At 43.2% G+C, this 21,026-nt stretch overlaps 1 protein-coding gene across 3 annotated transcripts in view; it reads left to right on the top strand.

Moving 5' to 3' along the window:
• LOC126285359 (protein strawberry notch) overlaps positions 1–21,026 on the top strand; it is a 263,199-nt gene that overhangs the window by 24,252 nt on the left and 217,921 nt on the right. For all 3 annotated transcript variants that reach the window (XM_049984680.1, XM_049984681.1, XM_049984682.1), the window contains one exon: positions 4,951–5,183. In XM_049984680.1, the coding sequence (XP_049840637.1) occupies positions 4,951–5,183 (233 nt within the window). The remainder of the gene's footprint in view (positions 1–4,950; positions 5,184–21,026) is intronic.

Here is a 21,026-nt window from a genome sequence, read left to right as displayed (position 1 = left end):
CCCTGATCAGGGTGGGTGGCATCAGGATGGATGACACACAATGAAGTGGATGAAGTTGTCTTGATGCTGGTAGTTGAACGGCCCAGCAGTCTTTAAGAGAGCTAAGGTGCATCATAATGCCGAGAAATACGACCCCAAATCATTCTCCTTCATGACCACACCATGGGAGGAACGTAGGGCTAAAGATCAAGGAGAGGGATGTTCTCGTCAATATCTAGTTTGTGCAGGGTCTGATGGGGAATCCTTTATGACAACAAATCACTGTTTTTCATCGAAAACTTGGGACAAGTTTGGGGAGGTGGAGGGAACATCCAAACTGTGGAATGGGTCAGTCCTGATAAAAACAGCATCCCCTGCCCAGTCGTGTGCATTGCTCGCCTGTGTCAAGCTGGGTGATGCCCCAGTCTCCATTACCCCTCATAAAGAGCATGAGCTTGGTCCGGGGGATTATATTCCAGAGAGATCTCATCTTGCAGTTCGATTACGAGTTGTGGCCAACCTACAGCGATGAGGTGTACACTTCATTAGGCATGTGTATAGGTGACCTAAGGACAATAGGTGCCTTCATCTTGCCTTTGAGGATGATAACATTGCCTGAAAAGGTCAAGATGATGGTCTACTGATGTGACATTAAACCCTGTGTTCCTTTCCGTATGCGGTGCTTCAAATGCTGGAAATTTGGGTACATGTCCTCGTGATGTAATGACAGCCCCAGATCTCAAGAATGCACACATCTGTCACACACTGATGTTTCTTGTGTCCTTCCCATTTGTGTCAGCTGTGGAGAGCACCAGTCCCCCTGTTTGCCAGACTGTGCTGTTTATCTGAAAGAGAGGAAAATAAGGGAATGTAAGACCCGGACTGCCGGACTACGCCTGCCCCCTTGATGGTTGGGGGCACTCCCACTCCCATTGCTCCCCTAACTTCGACTTCAGGACCACCATCCCTTCGGCCATCAGGAACATCAGTCCCCACCCCTCGTCTAGATTAAATTAGATTAATACTTGTTCCATAGATCATGAATACGACCGTAATGTGGAACGTGTCAGGTTTTTAAAGATGTCTGTACAAGATATTACATTACATAAAATTTTGCATGACAGTAATGTTTAAGTTGGTTTTTTCCCCTCCCTTAATTTATATCTAAAAATTCAGCCAATGAGTAGAAGGAGTTGTCATCTAGAAATTCTTTTAATTTATTTTTAAATGTTGGTTGGCTATCTGTCAGGCTCTTGATGCTGTTTGGTAAGTGACTAAAGACTTTTGTGGTAGGATAATTTACCCCTTTCTGTGCCAAAGTCAGATTTAACCCAAAGAAGAAATAATGTCTTTTGGCTCAACAGGTAACAGCAGGTGACCCTGAAGTGTAAAGTGCCTCCTTGATTGCATCGTTCCTACCCAGACCACAGAAAGTGTCATCCTCCATTGGAATTGTGGCGGTTTTTCCTCCCACATGACAGCTACGACAACTCTTAAGCATTATGCTTCCTCCAGATGTTGAAGTACCATGAAATATATTGGCTGCCTCCCACAATGTTCCTCAGGTTGTCCCGGTGGAAGACAGTGCCTTGGTGGCCGTCGGATATCACTGCGGTCATTAGACATTGTAAGCAGCACCTCATTGCCTTCAAATGCTGTGCTCAGGTCTGTCAGCAATTAAAAGACAGAACTAGAAGTGCTGGAAATGGTACGTCTCCACCATTGGAACATGAATCTTTCTTACACTGGTTTGGACTAAGCTCAGATGCCTTTACAGACATCAGACCCCTGCAGGTAAACCTGGGGCTGTATATACTGATCTAGACACAATGGTAGAGTGTTTGCTGAGCATTATGCTTGAACCTCTGCGTCTGAGAATTACCACCCCACCTTTCACACCTGAAAATAATGGGTGGAACAGCACCACCTGAGTAAGTCACCTTGACCCATATAATGGTTCGTTCAGCAAGTGAGAATATCTAAGTGCCCTTACACATTGTCCCGACACAACCCCTGGGCCCGACAACACTTTGTGATACCATATCCTTGCTACGTTACAAGAGCTGGGCCTCTGATGCCCAATCCCTAGTTTTAAACAGAACTTTTTGTTGCTCCCCACCTTCAGAGTTCGAAATGGTGCTTCACACAATTCCCCCCATATACAAGTCAATGGGTTCCCACAGGGCTCTATACTGAGTGTCCCTCTGTTTTTAGTGGCCATTAATCGTTTCGGAGTCATCAGTATCATCCTCCTTATATGCTGACGGCTTTTGCATTTTCTTTTGCTCTTCTACTATTGGTGTGGCTGAACATCGACTACAGGGAGCCATAAGAAAGGAGCGGTGATGGGCCCTCATCCTTGGTTTACAGTTTTCAGCTGCCAAGACTTGTGCCATGCTCTTCCGTTGCCGTTGTACAATTCACCCCCACCCACAACTTTATCTTGATTGACCATCTTCTTAATGTAGTGAACTATTAGTGTTTAACTCAGCTTCCCCCTCATCATCAACTTACCCAAAAGTGCTGGCAGCACGTTTACGTTCTTCAATGCCTGAGCCACACTGACTGGGCTGGGGTAATCATGTTAGAAAAATGGATGTTTTTGCGGTCTTTGTTACCAAAATTTTTTTCCCAAACAATCCTATCAGTGACACTGTCAGACTGGCAGTATAGTTTTCCTCGTGACATTCTTTAGCAAATTAATGAAACCGGTAAAAAAATTCAAATAGCTTAAAGTAAACTTGAGTGTAGGATTTTAAAAGAGGTCTCTTCTAGCCTTAACCTCTGACCCATATAGAAATGTATAATCAGCTTGGGATCTTGTTTAAAGAAGCCTTTATCAGGTTTGGGAACCTTTGATAGAGAAACTCACCTGTGGCTGCTGTTGCACAGATGTCAGGTGTGACACAGTGGTGACGGGGATGCTTTAAAAGGAGCCACCATGGGAACACTAATGTTTAACATTAACTACAAACTATGCTAACACAAAGTGTGCTATACCTTAATCCAAAAATACATGAGCACATCAATAACATTACACAATTAAAAAAATCTCTACAGCATGAATTTATCCCAAAACCTGCCAGGAAGACTGCTGTGAATTTCACCAAAATTTACACAATGTGACAGTGGTGTAAAACCTGCAGGCCATTTATAAGATGAGTGCAGCAGCTGTTATGCAACAATTTTACTACCATGAGATCCGCTGCCTTGGCAATACATACTTAAATTGTGAAGTTTATTATAGCAAGAAAACAGACTTAAATATGTCACAATAAGTTGTGACAAGAGACACCACTTTTTTGAAGTTTTTCAATTTATTTGGATTTTATCTCACTTCCTAGTCATCAAGACTTTTCATATTTCCTTCCCCAGAGTGTACTAATCAATTGGAGAACATAATAAAAAGAATGTCAGGTTTGAGTACCAGTGGAATACGCGTCCATTGTCAGTGTACCCCTACCTTGTTGTTTTGTGGAGGCTTATCCTCATATTACAAAAGCAAATACATGTTTTAGGTGGCTTGAAAGAGTTTGTAGAAGACTTTCTTGTAAAAGTGGGACAAAAATATCCATTTTTTGCTTATTTAGAAAAATCATCAACTTTGCCCTCATATTGTAAACTTCTGGTAAAACAATAGAATGAAGTTTTATATTTTAGGACCTTGTATTGGTAAATTATTAAGTGCAAGATTTCAGGTGTTGCTCACAATTACCTCCAGAGATATAGAAAACTAAACTTCAAATTTTTTCAGGCATCTCCTTTTTCGGTTGACTTTGCTTAAATTTATCCATTTGCAAATTGCTCAGGAATTTTTTTTTTTACTAGTATTTCGCTTAAGAGAGCACAAAAAAGATATCACGTCTCAAAGTTTCCAAAACCCTGTGTGCATTGTTAATGTCTGTGCTATGGGATCAAACAAATTACTATATATTCGGAAGTACTGAATTAGCGTTACAGGGAAATGAATTGGTGCTGGAATAAATCAGTGGATGGCGGAGGAAATTGCTATTTTCCCTACGCATGCTGCCTTGTTGTTATTTGACTGCATTCCAGGGTCTTAAGATTCAGCATACTTCTTACAGCCTAGGTCATTCACTGTCAAACTTAGTCTTTGGTAATGTTGGGAAGGAAGATGTTCTGGACAATGTTTTGTAATGGATGGAGATTTGTGGTTACAATTGTGACACATTAAAATAAATAATAAACAATTATTTAATTTTACTATGTGAAAGAAATGTCTTCATTGTTACTGTGATTACTTTTGCAATGATAAAATATCAATATCTTTTGGCAGTTGACATATTTTGATTTGACTGTCCTATAGATCAAACATAGTGTTTTCCTCTATGAAGTTAACACTCATTGATTCTATATTGAGTGAAATTTTGTCTGTGCCATTATCAGTTAGAAAATGTTAAGATACCAAGATGAGCATACAGAGAGACAGGAGTGTGAAATGGAGCATGGAAAAATAATGAATCGCTTCTGCATTTGGTAATCTCTGAATATTATTATTTTTTTTTTAAATCTATGTAACTGATCTAAATGTGATGGTGTTTGGAGCTACCAAACAAGTCATAAATGACATTTCTGAATTTAAAAATGTGTGTTAATTTCATCGTGCAAATTATTTTCTTTCATGAAAATATGTTCGTGTAATTTAGTTAGTTGTATTATTCCTTGGAGTTTGTTTCGGAGCTTCAGTTTACGTCTGAACTGTAAACTCAAAATAAAAGAGCCAGATATATTTATCGATATTCTCTAAAAACATCTCATTAGTCTGTGTGCACGGATATGCATGCGTGCTGTACTGGAGTCTAAAAGTGTCAACATTTTGATTGTAACAATGTAATGTGTGCTGTATGGATGATTCGTAGAAAAGTTATAAGTGTATAATATGTAATGATAATGACGTCATTGAACTGATTTCAGCTGTTTGTCAGTCCAAAGTTATTTGCTCTGTTGCAGCAATGGATATGGGCGGATTAAATGCAATGGGACCCATGAATCCTTTAACAGCATTGGGTGCTCTTGGATTGAACCATATGAATATGCCACTGAACTCATTTATGATGCAGCCAAATGGAAGCCTTTTGACCCAGATGATGCAAGCAAGTGGTATGAATGCCATGCACCAAGGGTGGGCTGGTGGCCTTCCAGGCAAAATGGTGTCCCAGCTCTGGATGAATGATGAAAGCAAGGTTCGTCATTGTTATTGTTACTAACTTTCTTATGAGTAAGGTGCTTCAGCTGCATGTGCCACATTTGTTTGATACTTGTATATTGGGCTCACGTCTAGTTAGTGAATGCAGTGGGTAGGGTCATCCTTTAAAGAAATGCACAGTTTCCTCTCTCACCTATCTGCAGGTCTGCTAGGCATAAATGATCAAATCCTTGAGAACTGACAAAGGCATCTGGTGGTAAATAATTGAATGAAGTTTCATTATTGATACTCTGTCATGTAATGTATCTTACAGTTCCTCAAAAAAAAAAATTATTTCTAACTCTACCTTCGAGCATGTGAAAAAGTTTTTATTGGCTGAAAAAGTAGACTTCCAACAGTTGGTTGAATATCCAGTTCTTGAAATAAATATGACTACTCTCAGAACCAATTTGTTGTTTATTGTACTCTCATTTATAATGGAGATGTGAGGGGCTTCAAAACACTTGGTTAGTCACTGAACTGCTTCCACGCAAAATTAAATTTACATATTAAATAGAAAATCAAATAATGATACTAGTTTTCTGGTCCTGAAACTGTTTAGCTGATGGTAAAATTAATGCTGACATTTACAGGAAACGCAGCACAGCACATAACGTTAGTCATGCCTCTTCTTGTCACCCTTTTAAGCACAAACTGGCGTTCTTTCACACTATGATCAACCATATTATTGAGGTGCTGCTAAACCCATCTGCTGTTGTTACTGAACTTAATAACTCGAAATATATAGTGATCAAAAACAAAGCCAACAAGAATATAAATTCCTCTACATTCAATAAAAATGGTCTTACTGTTAAAAAATATACTACAATCCCAAGTCTAGGTGACATTTCATGTCCTATAGCTAATTTGTTTGAAAAGAATACGATGTTGCTGTGTCCCTCACCACCAGTATTATCACCAAGTTGCTCTTTATACATTGTAAGGAACATCCAACTGACCATTTTCTCAAATCTAGGTTATATAAAGTACAGTGTAACATATATCAGAGTTTTTATGTAGGGCAGATAGGTAGCGCATTTTGAGACCCTCTTTCAACAAAAACAGTGAGAAACCATACAATTAAACTTTCTCAGAATGTCTCAAAATCGAAAAACTTACTCTTCCTCCTCCCTCCTTGCTTAACATGGAAATTTTACGTATAGTTGAAAAGGACTACAATATGAATCTTTTAGAGGAATTTTAAATATATAAACATTAATACCTAAACTACAAAGATTGATTGAATAAACAGCTTGCGTTAAAAAATTCACAATACTTTGACTGCACAGAATCTCTTCTAAAATGTGAAAATTAGCATATCCCTTTTATGTACTAATGTGTGTCACGTTTTTTTAAAACATGTTGTTTATGTGTTTACAACAATCACATACAATATGTATATTTTTGGACAAGGCCCCAAGCAGGATCCAATGACAAGGAATAAACTACACAACCAGTGTATCCCACAAATGTAGTAAGACTGCTATCTTCATTAGGGCTTTGTGACTTGCTGTGTCCACTCACTCCACAATACGTGCACATGAAGGAAACAAACTTCTGAACAGCAGGCTATTCGTTACTTAAATAAACTTTTTATGGCGATGATCGTCATTTGTTCTTTTGGTAGGTGATTGTGTAACACACCATTTCACTACGCCATGTTACGCCACAGACTCCTCCCCTTAGGTGAACAATGTCGTCACTACTGTAAAATGCTAATAAACAATGACCATTTGAAGTTCAAATTAAGTGTAACCTTCTTAATTAAAATGACCTACAGTGTGTGTCTGCGTTATGCACTATCACTACTGTAACTGCATCTCATTTGTAAATAAATATACTTATTCATGTTTGTTATATATGGAATGCCACACATTGAATTATAGGTAAGTGTTTGACCTAACGTTGCTGTGATTAAGTTCCTTTACATCTCTACCAGCCAATCATTCTCTTATTATGAATATGAATCCCATGTGCTTGGCCTATCCATTGCTAGAACTTGTAGTCGCAGTAACCTTTCAGTCTAATCATATTTTATTTAAGCAACTGTATTTCTTGTAGAACTGAAGCTTGTCATTTGTCATCTCCAATAAAAAAATAATAAAAAAAAGAATCCTCTACAACCAGCTTCTAGTGAACTGAATTCCCAATTGTAGGAAACTGTACAAAACTTGCAAAGCTCTAATGGCATATTGTCCTATGTAAGTTGTGAAGGAAACACAGCATCCATTGTTACAAGGCTGATTTCCTTGTTAGACATGTAATTTCACGCCAATGGTGTGTTGGAATGAAATGCAGTTGGCATCCTTGCACAGGCCTGTGTTTAATGTGTAATTGCTGGAAGTTTCATTGTTGTATGTCTGTTAGTTGCTGTTCAGTGCTGTTTTGAGTAAAACATTGTATCACACAGTATGTGAATTTCGAGATGGCAGAGTTACAGGAATAACACATCTGCCTTAAATTTTGCATGAAACTCAAGAACACCTTTACAGGACACACCAAATGATGCACAAAGCTACAGTGGTGAGTGCTTAAGCTGTACTTGGTGTTAAGAGTGATACACATGGTTTAAAAATGGCGAGATGGATGTTACAGATAATTCTCATTTGGGACGCCGTTTGAGGTATTCCGATGATGCTCATTTCAGGAACATCAACAAAATTTTGCGTGTCGATTGAAAACTGAAAGTCCGAGAGATTGCAGAAAAATGCAGCATTTTTCAGTTGGATCATTTCATGAAATCCTGACAGCATCTTGAAATGCATCTTGTTGCCGCCAAGTTCGTCCCACAGCTCATGAGTCAAGACCAGGAAGACCTTTGCCTTGCAATCTGTGAAGCTTGCAGGCATCCATCCACTCCAGAATGTATGCACATTTGAAAACAGATTTCCAAACAACAGTTTAGACCAATTTGTCTAGCCTGTTGTTTGGGAGTCTTTGTATGGCGTTGATCATCATTTGTTGATTCAGTAGACGGGTTAAACTACAGATGACAGCTTGAGATGTCAATTTTAGTGGTAAGCCCGTTTGGTGGGATACCATGTGCGAGACAAGATTTTAGGAAGAGGATGTGTGATGCGATTTTTGCGAGGGCAAAGGAGAGTTTTAGAGGCGGAGGAAAGTAAAATAAGCAGAGATTCGTGACTGAATGGTCAGGAAATGAAACGAGTGACTGAAAATTTGTTAAAAGGTAGAGTGGGGTGTAAATAAGAAGACGAAAACTTACGGTTGAAGTATTTTCACATAGAGAGAGCTGTGTAGGGAGTTCAGAAAATAAGAGTACAATCATAAATTTTTACACACATTCGTAAATAAATGCTTGCAGTTGTACAACAAGATTATAAGTAAACATGTGTGAAAGGCTTAAAACCAAGTTAGATGGAGCAAATATTAACACTTACCATGCTAAACTGCATGAAACTCCCTGTGTGCTGGCTGATTTTTCTATTTTCAACAGACTTTAAAGGACGTTTAGTTAGAGATACATAAAAACTACAGGTATGGTTTAAAACTTTAAGGTTTCAACTTCACATGGGTTAACAATCATGTGTATGGGGCATATACTGTTTCCAGGAAGTGATGCGGATTTCTCCTCGATTTTTTGTCAAAAATTTATTTTTACTACTTTATTTAATTTAAAGAAGAAATAAATTTTGGAAAGTGATACATCATTTGCACATAAAGCATAATTTTATACACATAAGCTATTTTGCATAGTGAACCACAGTGTGATAAAGCTTGAAGCATGGGGCGACACACAGAACTTCGTTACACTCACTGCACTCATAAGTATCTTTCTTCCCAGCTTTTCCAGTAATGTTCTTTTGTTTTCCAATACACACTACACAACGTCTTTGTGCTTTCTTCTATTTTCCAGCATTTTGTAATCACTGTCACTATCGAAATCCGAAAAATGATCACCAGTAGGTTCAGCAAGTACTTCTTCAATCATTTTTCGAAGTTTTCCATCCTCATTACTCGCCATTGTGAGTAAAAAGAAGATAAACAAGCTAAAACCAAAATACTAGCGAAAAAATCAATGGTAAGCAAACGACAGGACACAACAGAACACATAACATACACGTGAAAAACACGTGAATTCGTTCGGAAATATATATGGATATATCGCATTACCTCACTAGGTGCTGCGATCTAGTGTTAATATGATGAACTACAAGCATTACAGGACCTACAGGTTCTAGCGGGAACGCTAACAATGCGTTTGAAACACTAAAACAATGTGGAATGCGGCGGAACGTAATATTACGGCGGCCGCATTTTCTACGTTTCCGGCCGTGACGTAATATTACGGCAGCCGCACAGTAAGTGTTAAAAACCACATTAGAATTAAAATTTGAAAAAAGGGTTGGTTGCTGCGAGGGCAGGGAGTTGTAGCATGACACTATTTTCGCCCTTCCTCCCCGTCTCCATCCACCCCTCCCCGTCTCCATCCACCCCTCCCCATCTCCATCCACCCCTCCCCGTCTCCATCCACCCCTCCCCGTCTCCATCCACTCCTCCCCGTCTCCATCCACCCCTCCCCGTCTCCATCCACCCCTCCCCGTCTCCATCCACCCCTCCCCGTCTCCATCCACACCTCCCCGTCTCCATCCACCCCTCCCCGTCTCCATCCACCCCTCCCCGTCTCCATCCACCCCTCCCCGTCTCCATCCACCCCTCCCCGTCTCCATCCACCCCTCCCCGTCTCCATCCACCCCTCCCCGTCTCCATCCACCCCTCCCCGTCTCCATCCACCCCTCCCCGTCTCCATCCACCCCTCCCCGTCTCCATCCACCCCTCCCCGTCTCCATCCACCCCTCCCCGTTTCCATCCACCCCTCCCCGTCTCCATCCACCCCTCCCCCTCTCCCCCCCTCTCCCTCTCCCTCCCCCTCTCCCTCTCCCTCTCCCTCCCCCTCTCCCTCTCCCTCCCCCTCTCCCTCCCCCTCTCCCTCTCCCTCCCCCTCTCCCTCCCCCTCACCCTCTCCCTCCCCCTCACCCTCTCCCTCCCCCTCACCCTCTCCCTCCCCCTCACCCTCTCCCTCCCCCTCACCCTCTCCCTCCCCCTCACCCTCTCCCTCCCCCTCACCCTCTCTCTCACCCTCTCCCTCTCTCTCACCCTCCCTCTCCCTCCCTATACCCCTCTCCCTCCACCTCCCCTTCTCCCCTCCCCCTCTCCCCCTTCTTCATCCCCCTCTCCCTCCCCCTACCACTCTCCCTACGCCTCCCCCTCTCCCCTCTCCCTCTGTCCCTTCTTCATCCTCTTCTCCTTCCACCTCCCCCTTTCACATTCTTCATCCCCCTTTCCCATTCTTCATCCCCCTTTCCCTCCACCTTCCCCTCTCCCCCTTCTTCATCCCAATCTCCCTCCACCTCCCCCTCTTCCTCTTCTTCATCCCCCTTTCCCTCCACCTCCCCCTCTCCCTCCACCTCCCCCTCTTCCCCTTCTTCATATCCCTCTCCCTCCACCTCCCCCTCCCCCTTCTTCCTCCCCCTCTCCATGCCCCTACCCCACCCCCTCTTGCTCCCTTCCCCCTCTTCCCCTTCTTCCCCCCTCTCCTTTCGCCTTCCCCCTCGCCCCTCCCCCTCTCCACTCCCCCTTCGCCCTCTCCCCTTCCCTCCCCTCGCCCTCTCCCCTTCCCTCCCCTCGCCCTCTCCCCTTCCCTCCCCTCGCCCTCTCCCTCGCCCTCTCCCTCGCCCCTCTCCCTCGCCCCTCTCCCTCTCCCTCGCCCCTCTCCCTCTCCCTCGCCCCTCTCCCTCTCCCTCGCCCCTCTCCCTCTCCCTCGCCCCTCTCCCTCTCCCCTCGCCCCTCTCCCTCTCGCCTCGCCCCTCTCCCTCTCGCCTCGCCCCTCTCCCCTCTCCCCTCGCCCCTCGCCCCTCTCCCCTCGCCCCTCTCCCCTCGCCCCTCTCCCCTCGCCCCTCTCCCCTCGCCCCTCTCCCCTCGCCCCTCTCCCCTCGCCCCTCTCCCCTCGCCCCTCTCCCCTCGCCCCTCTCCCCTCGCCCCTCTCCCCTCGCCCCTCTCCCCTCGCCCCTCTCCCCTCTCCCCTCGCCCCTCTCCCCTCGCCCCTCTCCCCTCGCCCCTCTCCCCTCGCCCCTCTCCCTCTCCCCTCGCCCCTCTCCCCTCGCCCCTCTCCCCTCGCCCCTCTCCCCTCTCCCCTCGCCCCTCTCCCCTCGCCCCTCTCCCCTCGCCCCTCTCCCCTCGCCCCTCTCCCCTCGCCCCTCTCCCCTCGCCCCTCTCCCCTCGCCCCTCTCCCCTCGCCCCTCTCCCCTCGCCCCTCTCCCCTCGCCCCTCTCCCCTCGCCCCTCGCCCCTCGCCCCTCGCCCCTCTCCCCTCGCCCCTCTCCCCTCGCCCCTCTCCCCTCGCCCCTCTCCCTCTGCCCTCTCCCTCTGCCCTCTCCCTCTGCCCTCGCCCTCTCCCCTCGCCCTCTCCCCTCGCCCTGTCCCTCTCCCCTCGCCCTGTCCCTCTCCCCTCGCCCTCTCCCCTCGCCCTCTCCCCTCGCCCTCTCCCCTCGCCCTCTCCCCTCGCCCTCTGCCCTCTCCCCTCGCCCTCTGCCCTCTGCCCTCGCCCTCTCCCCTCGCCCTCTCCCCTCGCCCTCTCCCCTCGCCCTCTCCCCTCGCCCTCTCCCCTCGCCCTCTCCCCTCGCCCTCTCCCCTCGCCCTCTCCCCTCGCCCTCTCCCCTCGCCCTCTCCCCTCGCCCTCTCCCCTCGCCCTCTCCCCTCGCCCTCTCCCCTCGCCCTCTCCCCTCGCCCTCTCCCCCTCCCCTCGCCCTCTCCCCTCGCCCTCTCCCCTCGCCCTCTCCCCTCGCCCTCTCCCCCTCCCCTCGCCCTCTCCCCTCGCCCTCTCCCCTCGCCCTCTCCCCTCGCCCTCGCCCCTCGCCCTCGCCCTCTCCCCTCTCCCCTCGCCCTCTCCCTCTCCCCTCGCCCTCTCCCTACCACTCACCCCACCGTCTCCTTGTCCCCCTCACCCACACACACTCTCCCCCTCACCCTTCTACCTCCCCATCCTCTTCTCCTTCTCTACCATCTCCCCTCTCTCCCCTCATCTACCCAATCCCCTTCCCTCCCCAATCCCCTCCCATCCTCCACACTCTCCCCACCTCCTACCATCTCCCCTCCCCCACCATACCCATCCCCCACCATCACAGATGTGCTAAAATAGCCTTGTTACTTACAGCCTCGTCCTGTTGTGAGTCAAGCTCACTCACTTCCGACTCCTGAAAACATACATAAACTATAAAATTAATATTGTATATTCATATACATTTGAACTTGGATGCAAATTTCATCAGCTTGTCAATGCTGCTGGTAGCTTCTGTGTAGCTGCAATTGTTTTGTTACATATATTGTTTTTGTTCATATGGATGTTGTTTTGCATAATTACAGCATTAATACATATTAAATAATTAAAATAGTTACAGTCATACATCTGTAATAACTTCTCTTTAATAATGTTGCCACTACTTTCACTATTTCTTGTTTTATTTATGGGAGAATGCACTTTTTCATGCGCAGAATATACATTCCAGCCAGTAATTTAAAATTCATATTATTCACAAAAATGTACCGTAACAGTTTGATAGTACTTGCTAAGACCTATTCATCAGCACTACCTTTGTATGAATCGTGTTAGTGAACTATTAATTTTTAAAGGTAATTTTATATTGAAAACATTTACCATTAATTAACTTGGAAACTAAATCTCATACCGAGGGTGTGGCTATACTCACGTGCATGTCCAATTTTGGCAGAACAGGGTAAGGAAGAGGGGAGAAGGAAAAGGACTGGAGAGGTCTAGGAAAAGGGGTAGATTTCAGAAAGTCACCCAGAACTGTGATTTTGGGGGAGGGGGATGGGAGACTTATCGCACGGGATGAGAAGGAAAGACAGTTTGTTGGAGACTGCATCAGACAAGATTTGAAATCCTGAGAGCTTAAATGTGGAAGACAGGGTTATATGCAAGGCAGCTGCTTAAACATCATGCATGAATTAATAAGAGTGAAAAGCTAAGTGCATTTTATGTAATGGATGTGGGAGGGGCGGCAAAAAATATAGTAAGACAATGAAAAGTGTAGAAAACTAAAAAACCGAGTGAAGAAAAGAGTAGTTCCTGTGAAGAAATGCTGGGACGGAAGAAATTAACGTAAATTGAGGCCAGGTGGGTGGTGAGAACCAAGTGTAGTGAAACAGGCATTGAGGTCGTGACTGTCATGTTGTAGAGCATGCTCTGCAATAGAATACTGCATGTTGCCATTATACGCCCTATATCTATGACAATTCATCCTGATTGATAATTTGGTGGTAGTAACCAGTGCTCTAAAACGTGATAATGATGGGCTCAGTGACTGTTGCATCCTGTGCATTCTTCCCCCAGACACCAGTTTCTTAGAACTCTGCTGGTGGGAACTAGCACTACAACATGTCCTTGGTTCTCGCCACGCACCTGGCCTTAATTTACGTTAATTTCTTCCGTCCCAGCATTTCTTCACAGTAACTACTCTTTGCTTCACTCTGTTTTAGTTTTCTACATCTTTCATTGTCTTACCTATCTATTTCTCACCACCCGCCTCCCATCTATGTTACATGCACTTAACTTTCCACTCTTATTACAGGGTGTATACGGCCCAAGACATCCGGGAGATCCGGGAAAAACCCGGGAATTTTTTAGAATTTCGGGATTTTTCATTGTTTTAGATTTCAGTTAAAGTTTTATAGGTTTGACGTGAAGATATTATAGGCTGACAAAGAACTTTAGTCCACTAATGCTGAATAATACTGCAGCAATGAAACATAAATCAGAGAGTAACACCAAAATAAAAGTTTAGTTGCATAGAAAATGGGTAATTTACACACTGCACAGACCAGTTTGCCGACACCGAAAAGTGTCTAAGGCTTTAGGTCGAAGATTATGCAGTACGTCTGTAACAACTAACTTGCATTCGATGTGTGTTACGTCTCAATTGTTTACATTCCTAACAGATCACCAGAAAATATTACGAATAGTGGCTTGAGATGCGTTACTTTCAAAGTAAATTTCCATGCAAGGTGATTTATGTTAGGTGTGAGAATGTGCAGTGAATTTCTTAAATCACAGGGCGTTATAACTCTCATTCAAAACATAACACTTTGAGGATCAGCCATTCGAGAAATGTCGGGCCACTATTTAAAATTTTACTGGCACACTTGTATTTGATATGACTTAATGTGTAACACACGCTAAAAAAAGACCGAGCTTCAAGTTAGTTTTCTTATTTAATGTTGTTCTTTCATAGATAAAAAATTATGCAATTGATGGCAAAAAGTGTAATTGCCCTTCAAAAAAATGTGCATAATGTGTTACTGAGCAATGTCACAAGTCTCTTCATGCCAGAACACTTCGACTTTTCTACGCAACTGATAATCATTTTGGCTCGATTTTAATTGCCAAATTAGAGCCTGTTAGTAGGCCTACAGACTTCCTATCATTGTAGGACTAATAATAGTGGATGCCAATGGGCGATGCAATTTTCGTTCGGACAAACGCACTTTGCTGAGTTGAGCGAGTTCGGCCTACCTTCGTAACGTACGCGCCGCGGCCTGACTTTCATGTAGGCCTCGTGCTCTGATTAACTGCCGTCATTCGCTAGCGAGATTACGTGACATGAGCTATGACTGGGTAACAAGTGCATCGCTCAACGCAATCTCTGTTTTATAGTTTCGGAAGCTACTGTGCTGTAATTTGTGTATATACTTTCGCAATACGAAAATAAACTCTGTGTATATTGTCTCCCATCAAACAACTTCCCAAACACATTGTTTTTCCTGGATTTCATTTCCTAAAGTGCTGGGTTGTCCTTCGCCGGTATAAGACCTTTACGATTCAAAGGACTAATAGGTTTTACAGCTCCAAGGGAATGTTTACTGTTACTTAACACAGATGTATTTTCATTCGCTTTGTACGTAATTTCATCCGGGAGAAATTGTGTTTTTAACCGGGAAATCCGGGAATATTTTTTTCTTGTCCACGTAGACACCCTGTATTAACTCGTGCATGATGTCCAAGTAGTAATCTCTGTTTGCATATTACCCCATCTTTCATCTTTAAGCTCTCAGTCTTCCCGTCTCATCTTGTACAGTAAATCTCCCTTAACCCGCGGTTCTGGGTGACTCTCCCAAAATCTACCCCTTTTCCTTGACTTCTCCAGTCCATTTCCTTCACCCCTCTTCCTGGCCCTTCAACCCTTCTGCATGAAGAAGGAGCCACTGGCTCCAAAAGCTTGCCTAATTACAACCCTCTTTTACATGTGTGTTCTGCCGCCATTTGGTGAGGAGATTTTTTTATCTATCCAATTAAATTATTTTGTCAAAATTGATGGTTTTCATTATTATATTAGCACATGTCTAATTTTGGTCTTTAAAACCATACGACTGGCTTCACTGTCACTAGTTTGATGTAGTTTTTATGAGTTTCCCATATTTCGTGTTTTCATTATTAAGACAGTTTGGCCCTGGTGGCTACCCTATCCAGTTCATTGAAACAGTTTGGTTTTTTCCACCAAGTGGCCTATGTCTCAGGCTAGCTTACATGCACTCGGTATTTCTCTTCCTTTGAGGTCTGCCAATTATTGTGCATCAAAGGTGCTGCCAACGATTGACAAACCTGGAAAGTTCATTTGACTTGGCACTGCCCCCTCAGCTATCAAAACATGCTCTATTGGTTGTTGTAATGATGCCAATTGAGTTGATAACCTTAAAACAGGACACAAGTGCGTGGCTGCGTCTGTTGTGTAGTTTTTCGTAGCCTTTTCCAGGATGAACAACCTCAAACTTTAGAAATATCAAGATGATTACCAGTCCACTGCAAAAGTCAGTGATACCTGAAATGTGTATTGGCTTCTCATCTGGTTCAATTTATTTAATATATTATCTATTTCTGAACTATCCACTTGACTCACCCACAATTTAGCTAAAGGTTGGCTAAAACTGGTCTGTTCAAACCTTATTCATATTTGTAAAACTTGAGGTGGGGAAGTTTCAATGCACAGAAAAACATTTTACCATGGCAAAGTGACATACAGATTTCTTACTTCCTTCTGCCACAGTACTATTCGTCTTTGAGTGTAACTAGTATTGCTGCTGCAAGTCGAATGTGTATCTCAATTTGTCTAATTAAATGATGTAAATAAAATAGAAAGAAACTTCCACATGGGAAAAATATATTAAAAACAAAGATTCCAAGACTTACCAAGCGGGGAAAGCGCTTACCCTAAGGTAAGTCTTTCCGCTCCCGGGATTGGAATGACTTCTTACCCTCTCCCTTAAAACCCACATCCTTTCGTCTTTCCCTCTCCTTCCCTCTTTCCTGAACAAGCAACCGTTGGTTGCGAAAGCTAGAAATATAGTGTGTGTGTTTGTGTGTTATTTTATTGTGCCTGTCTACGGGCGCTTTCCCGTTTGGTAAGTCTTGGAATCGTTGTTTTTAATATATGTCTAATTAAATGTATAAATTTACAGTTGCAATTGCTATATGAATTTAACAACCCCCCCCCCCCCCCCCCCCCCAGTTTGGCTGTTCATAACTTAGATAAGGCTGTTGAACTGATAAAATTCTCTCAGGCTTCCAGTCGCATCAAGTGGTTTAAAATCCATGAGTAGTAGATATAGCCATGCTGCCTTGTGTAATGTCACTGGTGCTAGCTCCAGTACCATATACATAGGGTGTATACGACCCGGGAGATCGGGAAAAAACACGGAAATTTTTTCATCCAGGAGAAAACTGTTAAAAACCCAGGATATTTTAGAATTCCAGGAATTTTTCATTGTTTTAGTTTTCAGTTAAATTTTTGTAATTTTGACTGGTAAGAACCGACACTCTAACAAAAGATATTAATATATCCCACTACTGCAGAATAATACTTCACATTAAAACCTAAACGAGAGAAAAAAACGAATATAACTTAAATTGCAAAGGAAATGCGCCATAACGACGACGACACACAGTGCTCATGCAAGCGTCTGCCAACTGAAAATGTGTCAAACGCCTTAGGAGACTATGCAGTACTTCATAACAGCAAATTGCCTCCAATAAGCGTGAAGTCGCAACTGTTTACATTTGATTTTTTTTTTTTTTTTTTTTTTTTTTTTTTTTTTTTTTTTTTTTTTTTTTTTTTTTTTTTTTTAGCAGTTGCTCGTGGGCTCTTGCGCATGCACAGTTGAGTCATGTTTGAGTAGTAGATTCTCCCGCTTCTGGCTACAGGAATGTGGCTGTTGGCTGTGCAAGCAGTCGCAGTGTGCAGTTAGATGCTACCGGGAAAAGGGAGTGCCAAAAATCATATTCTTGAGGAAAAAAAAACTTGTTTCGCAAAGCACCTAGCATCCAGCGCACGTTTGTCCATCGATTATTCATATGATTTTGAAACACTTCTCTGTTCGTTTTTGAACACATTTTAAGTTGATTTCTGAATGAATCAAGTTGACTTTTGAATGCATGCATAGTGTAAGTGATGTCTCTGTCAGGAGAATCCTCATTGCGTCTAGAAATAAACTTTCTGCAGACAAAAGGGGACGGGGGCTATACGAGCTGAGGGAGTAAAGCCGAATGGATGAATGCCAATCGCTGTCTGATTATGTGGTTGATTGGGTTTGCGAATGATCAGCAGTGTTATAATTACTAGCGAAAGCCATAGATTCAGACTACCAGAATGGAAATAAACGACTGATAGGAATAACAGGTGAGAAAGATTACATATTATCTTCTCAGTGTATCCAAGGAAATGCGATTTTGACAGAAAGTTTTTGGCCGGATCGCTACACTAGTAAGAACCAGTAGTACAGTTCCCGGCTAGCCGTTGTGTAAGTTCTATTCTGGAAGTAACTCGGAAAACTTGTTGTTCGAACACGTAATAGTGGCTAACCGGAAAATAATCACGGGAAAACTAAACCTGTGATTCTGGCAGTGTTAGTGAAGTTAATCGGCGAACAAATTTTGACAGTGGCAGCAATAGCTACAGAATTGGTGATGACAAGATTGTTTGTTAGAATGAGGAAGGAGAAGAAATGGGGACATCACACAAATTATGGAAGAATAAGACGATTCCAAATTTATATAAAAATTTCATAATACTACGTTTCGATCTCATGCTTGAGAAGTTGGTGCCTATAAATGAAATGTGAAACTATTTCCTAACATAAAGCTTTTTGCTTGTAGTAGGCCTAATATGCATTTGACATTGATACAAATGGCCGTTTATGCCAAAACAGTCTCATTTATTTGGTGTGTTACAAAATTGCTGCCATATTAGAAAGGCCTAATTTGTTTTATCTAGCTGACAGTGACAAAATAGATGTAATCAGATCGAGAAGCCACACTAATCTTGGGTATTATTTGTTTTAACAACTTTTTCAGTATTAGATAACGACATTTAGATTTTTCATGTGGCAAAATGTTTGACGAGGTAATAGATTTTTCATAGAAAGGAAAGCTTACCATGTAAAGCTGTAGAAAGATTAGAGAGAAAGAAATGCTAGGAGCTAAGGTTTAAAGAAATGTGTAATTTCTTGCTTATCTCGTCTCAGTATTGGTTTTATATATCCTATATTTAATTTTATGTCACACAAAACAGCATGTTATTAACTAATAGGCAATAAAGAGTTCAGATTTTCTGAAGAGTTTTTCTTCTCTTGATTACAAATAATCCCATCCGCAATTAATTGCGAGATTTTCTTAAAGAGGGGCAGGCTGTCAAACCGGCCGACTCGGAGCAGGAGAGGCACCACAGGGCATTTCAATTTCCACGCTCCTGAATATGGTTTGGACGTGTGGAGAAGAATGCTTTATGAAGAGGCGCAGCACTGCACTTTGGCATACTTAAGACCAAATAATATGTCTTACATTTCTTTAAATACATACGTTTTATGTTTCAGACTTTTCAGAAAGATATGCGCTACAAGATGAACATATTTTGAAAATTCGATTTTTTTAGTATTGAGCCGGCTGTTTCCCCTTTGTTTACTCTCAGGTCAAATAAAAACAAAACGGATATCAGTGACCAGGAGCTATCAAGTGAATTAAAACACCTTCACATAATTACGGAAGGCTGAAATATGTCATTAGTTTCAGATTTTGTATGTAACAGTCGAGCATTAATCACCTTGTTGCGCAATGAAGTTATTTTTGTCTGTTTGCTAAAGAAATTTGACTTTTGTTAACTTTCCACAGAGGCAGTCAATGTATTTGAAACGAAATGTTTAATTCCACAGTACTGGCTAGTTTCAACTGCCATTTCATGTGCACATTTTCATTTTCTAGCACATATGGCATTATGCTTCTTCTGAAAGAAGCTGGCAAGCACTTGGGAAGAACTCAAAAGTATTCGCATCAAAAATGTCAGTAAATCTGAAGAAAGCAGTATTTGATCAGTGCATTCTTCTTGTGATGACGCATGGCTGCGAGACAAGTACACTGAACTCATTTACAAAAGGGAAACTTAGGACAGCACAGCGGGCTATGGAGATATCAATGCTGGGCTATACAAGAAAGGATAGAAAAAGGGCAGATGACATCCGGTCTGTGACGAAGGTTAACGACATCTAAGAGACAGCAGGTTCCTTGAAATGGCAGTGGGATGGCCATGTTGCAAAATGAAAAGACAACAGATGGACGAAGCTAGTACTGGAGTGGAGTTCGAGAGAGCACCGGAGGCCTAGAGGAAGACCACCAGACAGATGGGCCAAAGACATCAAGAAGATCGCTGCTAACACCTGGCAGAGAACTGCCCAAGACCGTCCCACTTGAAGAAGACTGCTGAAAACCTACCTGAATCCCTGACTCGAAGAGGCCACATCATTTAATGATTGAATTGGATGATGATGATGATGATGATGATGATGATGATGGCATTATGCCATAATAATGAACCAAACATGATATAATTACCGTACTGGTGCTCCAAGAAAACCACACTGAAAAGCTTAATATCAGGTCGAGGTCTACTTCGTTGGGAATCTGGACTTACAAATGTCCCCCTTAAGTATGCACTTTAAATGTGCACATTTTAATATGGTTCATGAAGTTCCAATGCTCTTGCAGTATCCTTTGATGTCTTGTTTCTTTTATGGCATAATGTAAGATCTTTCAATGTTTTACATGTACGTACATACGGGCTTCCTACGACATGATAGCTACCACAAACTTATTTCTAACAGATCGCGAGAAAGTATTGTGAATAGTGCCAGAATGAGATTTTCACTCCGCACCGGAGTGTGCGCTGATATGAAACTTCCTGGGAGATTAAAACTGTGTACCGGACTGAGACTCGAACTCGGGACCTTTGCCTTTCACGGGCAATTGCTCTACCACTGAGCTACCCAAGCACGTCCCACACCCCGTCCTCAGAGCTTTACCTCTGCCAGTATCTTGTCTCCTACCTTCAAACTTTACAGAAGCTCTCCTGTGAACCTTGCAGAACTAGCACTCTTGAAAGAAAAGATATTCCGGAGACATGGCTTACCCACTGCCTGGGGGATGTTTCCAGAATGAGATTTCCACTCTGCAGCAGAGTGTACACTGATATGTGCTCTACCAGCATTTGCCCGCGAAAGGCAAAGGTCCCGAGTTCGAGTCTCGGTCCGGCACACAGTTTTAATCTCCCAGGAAGTTTCATATCAGCGCACACTCCACTGCGTAGTGAAAATCTCATTCTGTGTTAGTTCTGCAAGGTTCGCAGGAGAGCTTCTGTAAAGTTTGGAAGGTAGGAGACAAGATACTGGCAGAAGTAAAGCTGTGAGGACGGGGTGTGAGTTGGGCTTGGGTAGCTCAGTGGTAGAGCACTTGCCCGCAAAAGGCAAAGGTCCCATGTTCGAGTCCG

This window comes from Schistocerca gregaria, chromosome 8 (genome assembly GCF_023897955.1).
Source record: "Schistocerca gregaria isolate iqSchGreg1 chromosome 8, iqSchGreg1.2, whole genome shotgun sequence".
Taxonomy (NCBI): Eukaryota; Metazoa; Arthropoda; class Insecta; order Orthoptera; family Acrididae; genus Schistocerca; species Schistocerca gregaria.
This window is presented reverse-complemented; position numbering and strand designations above follow the sequence as displayed.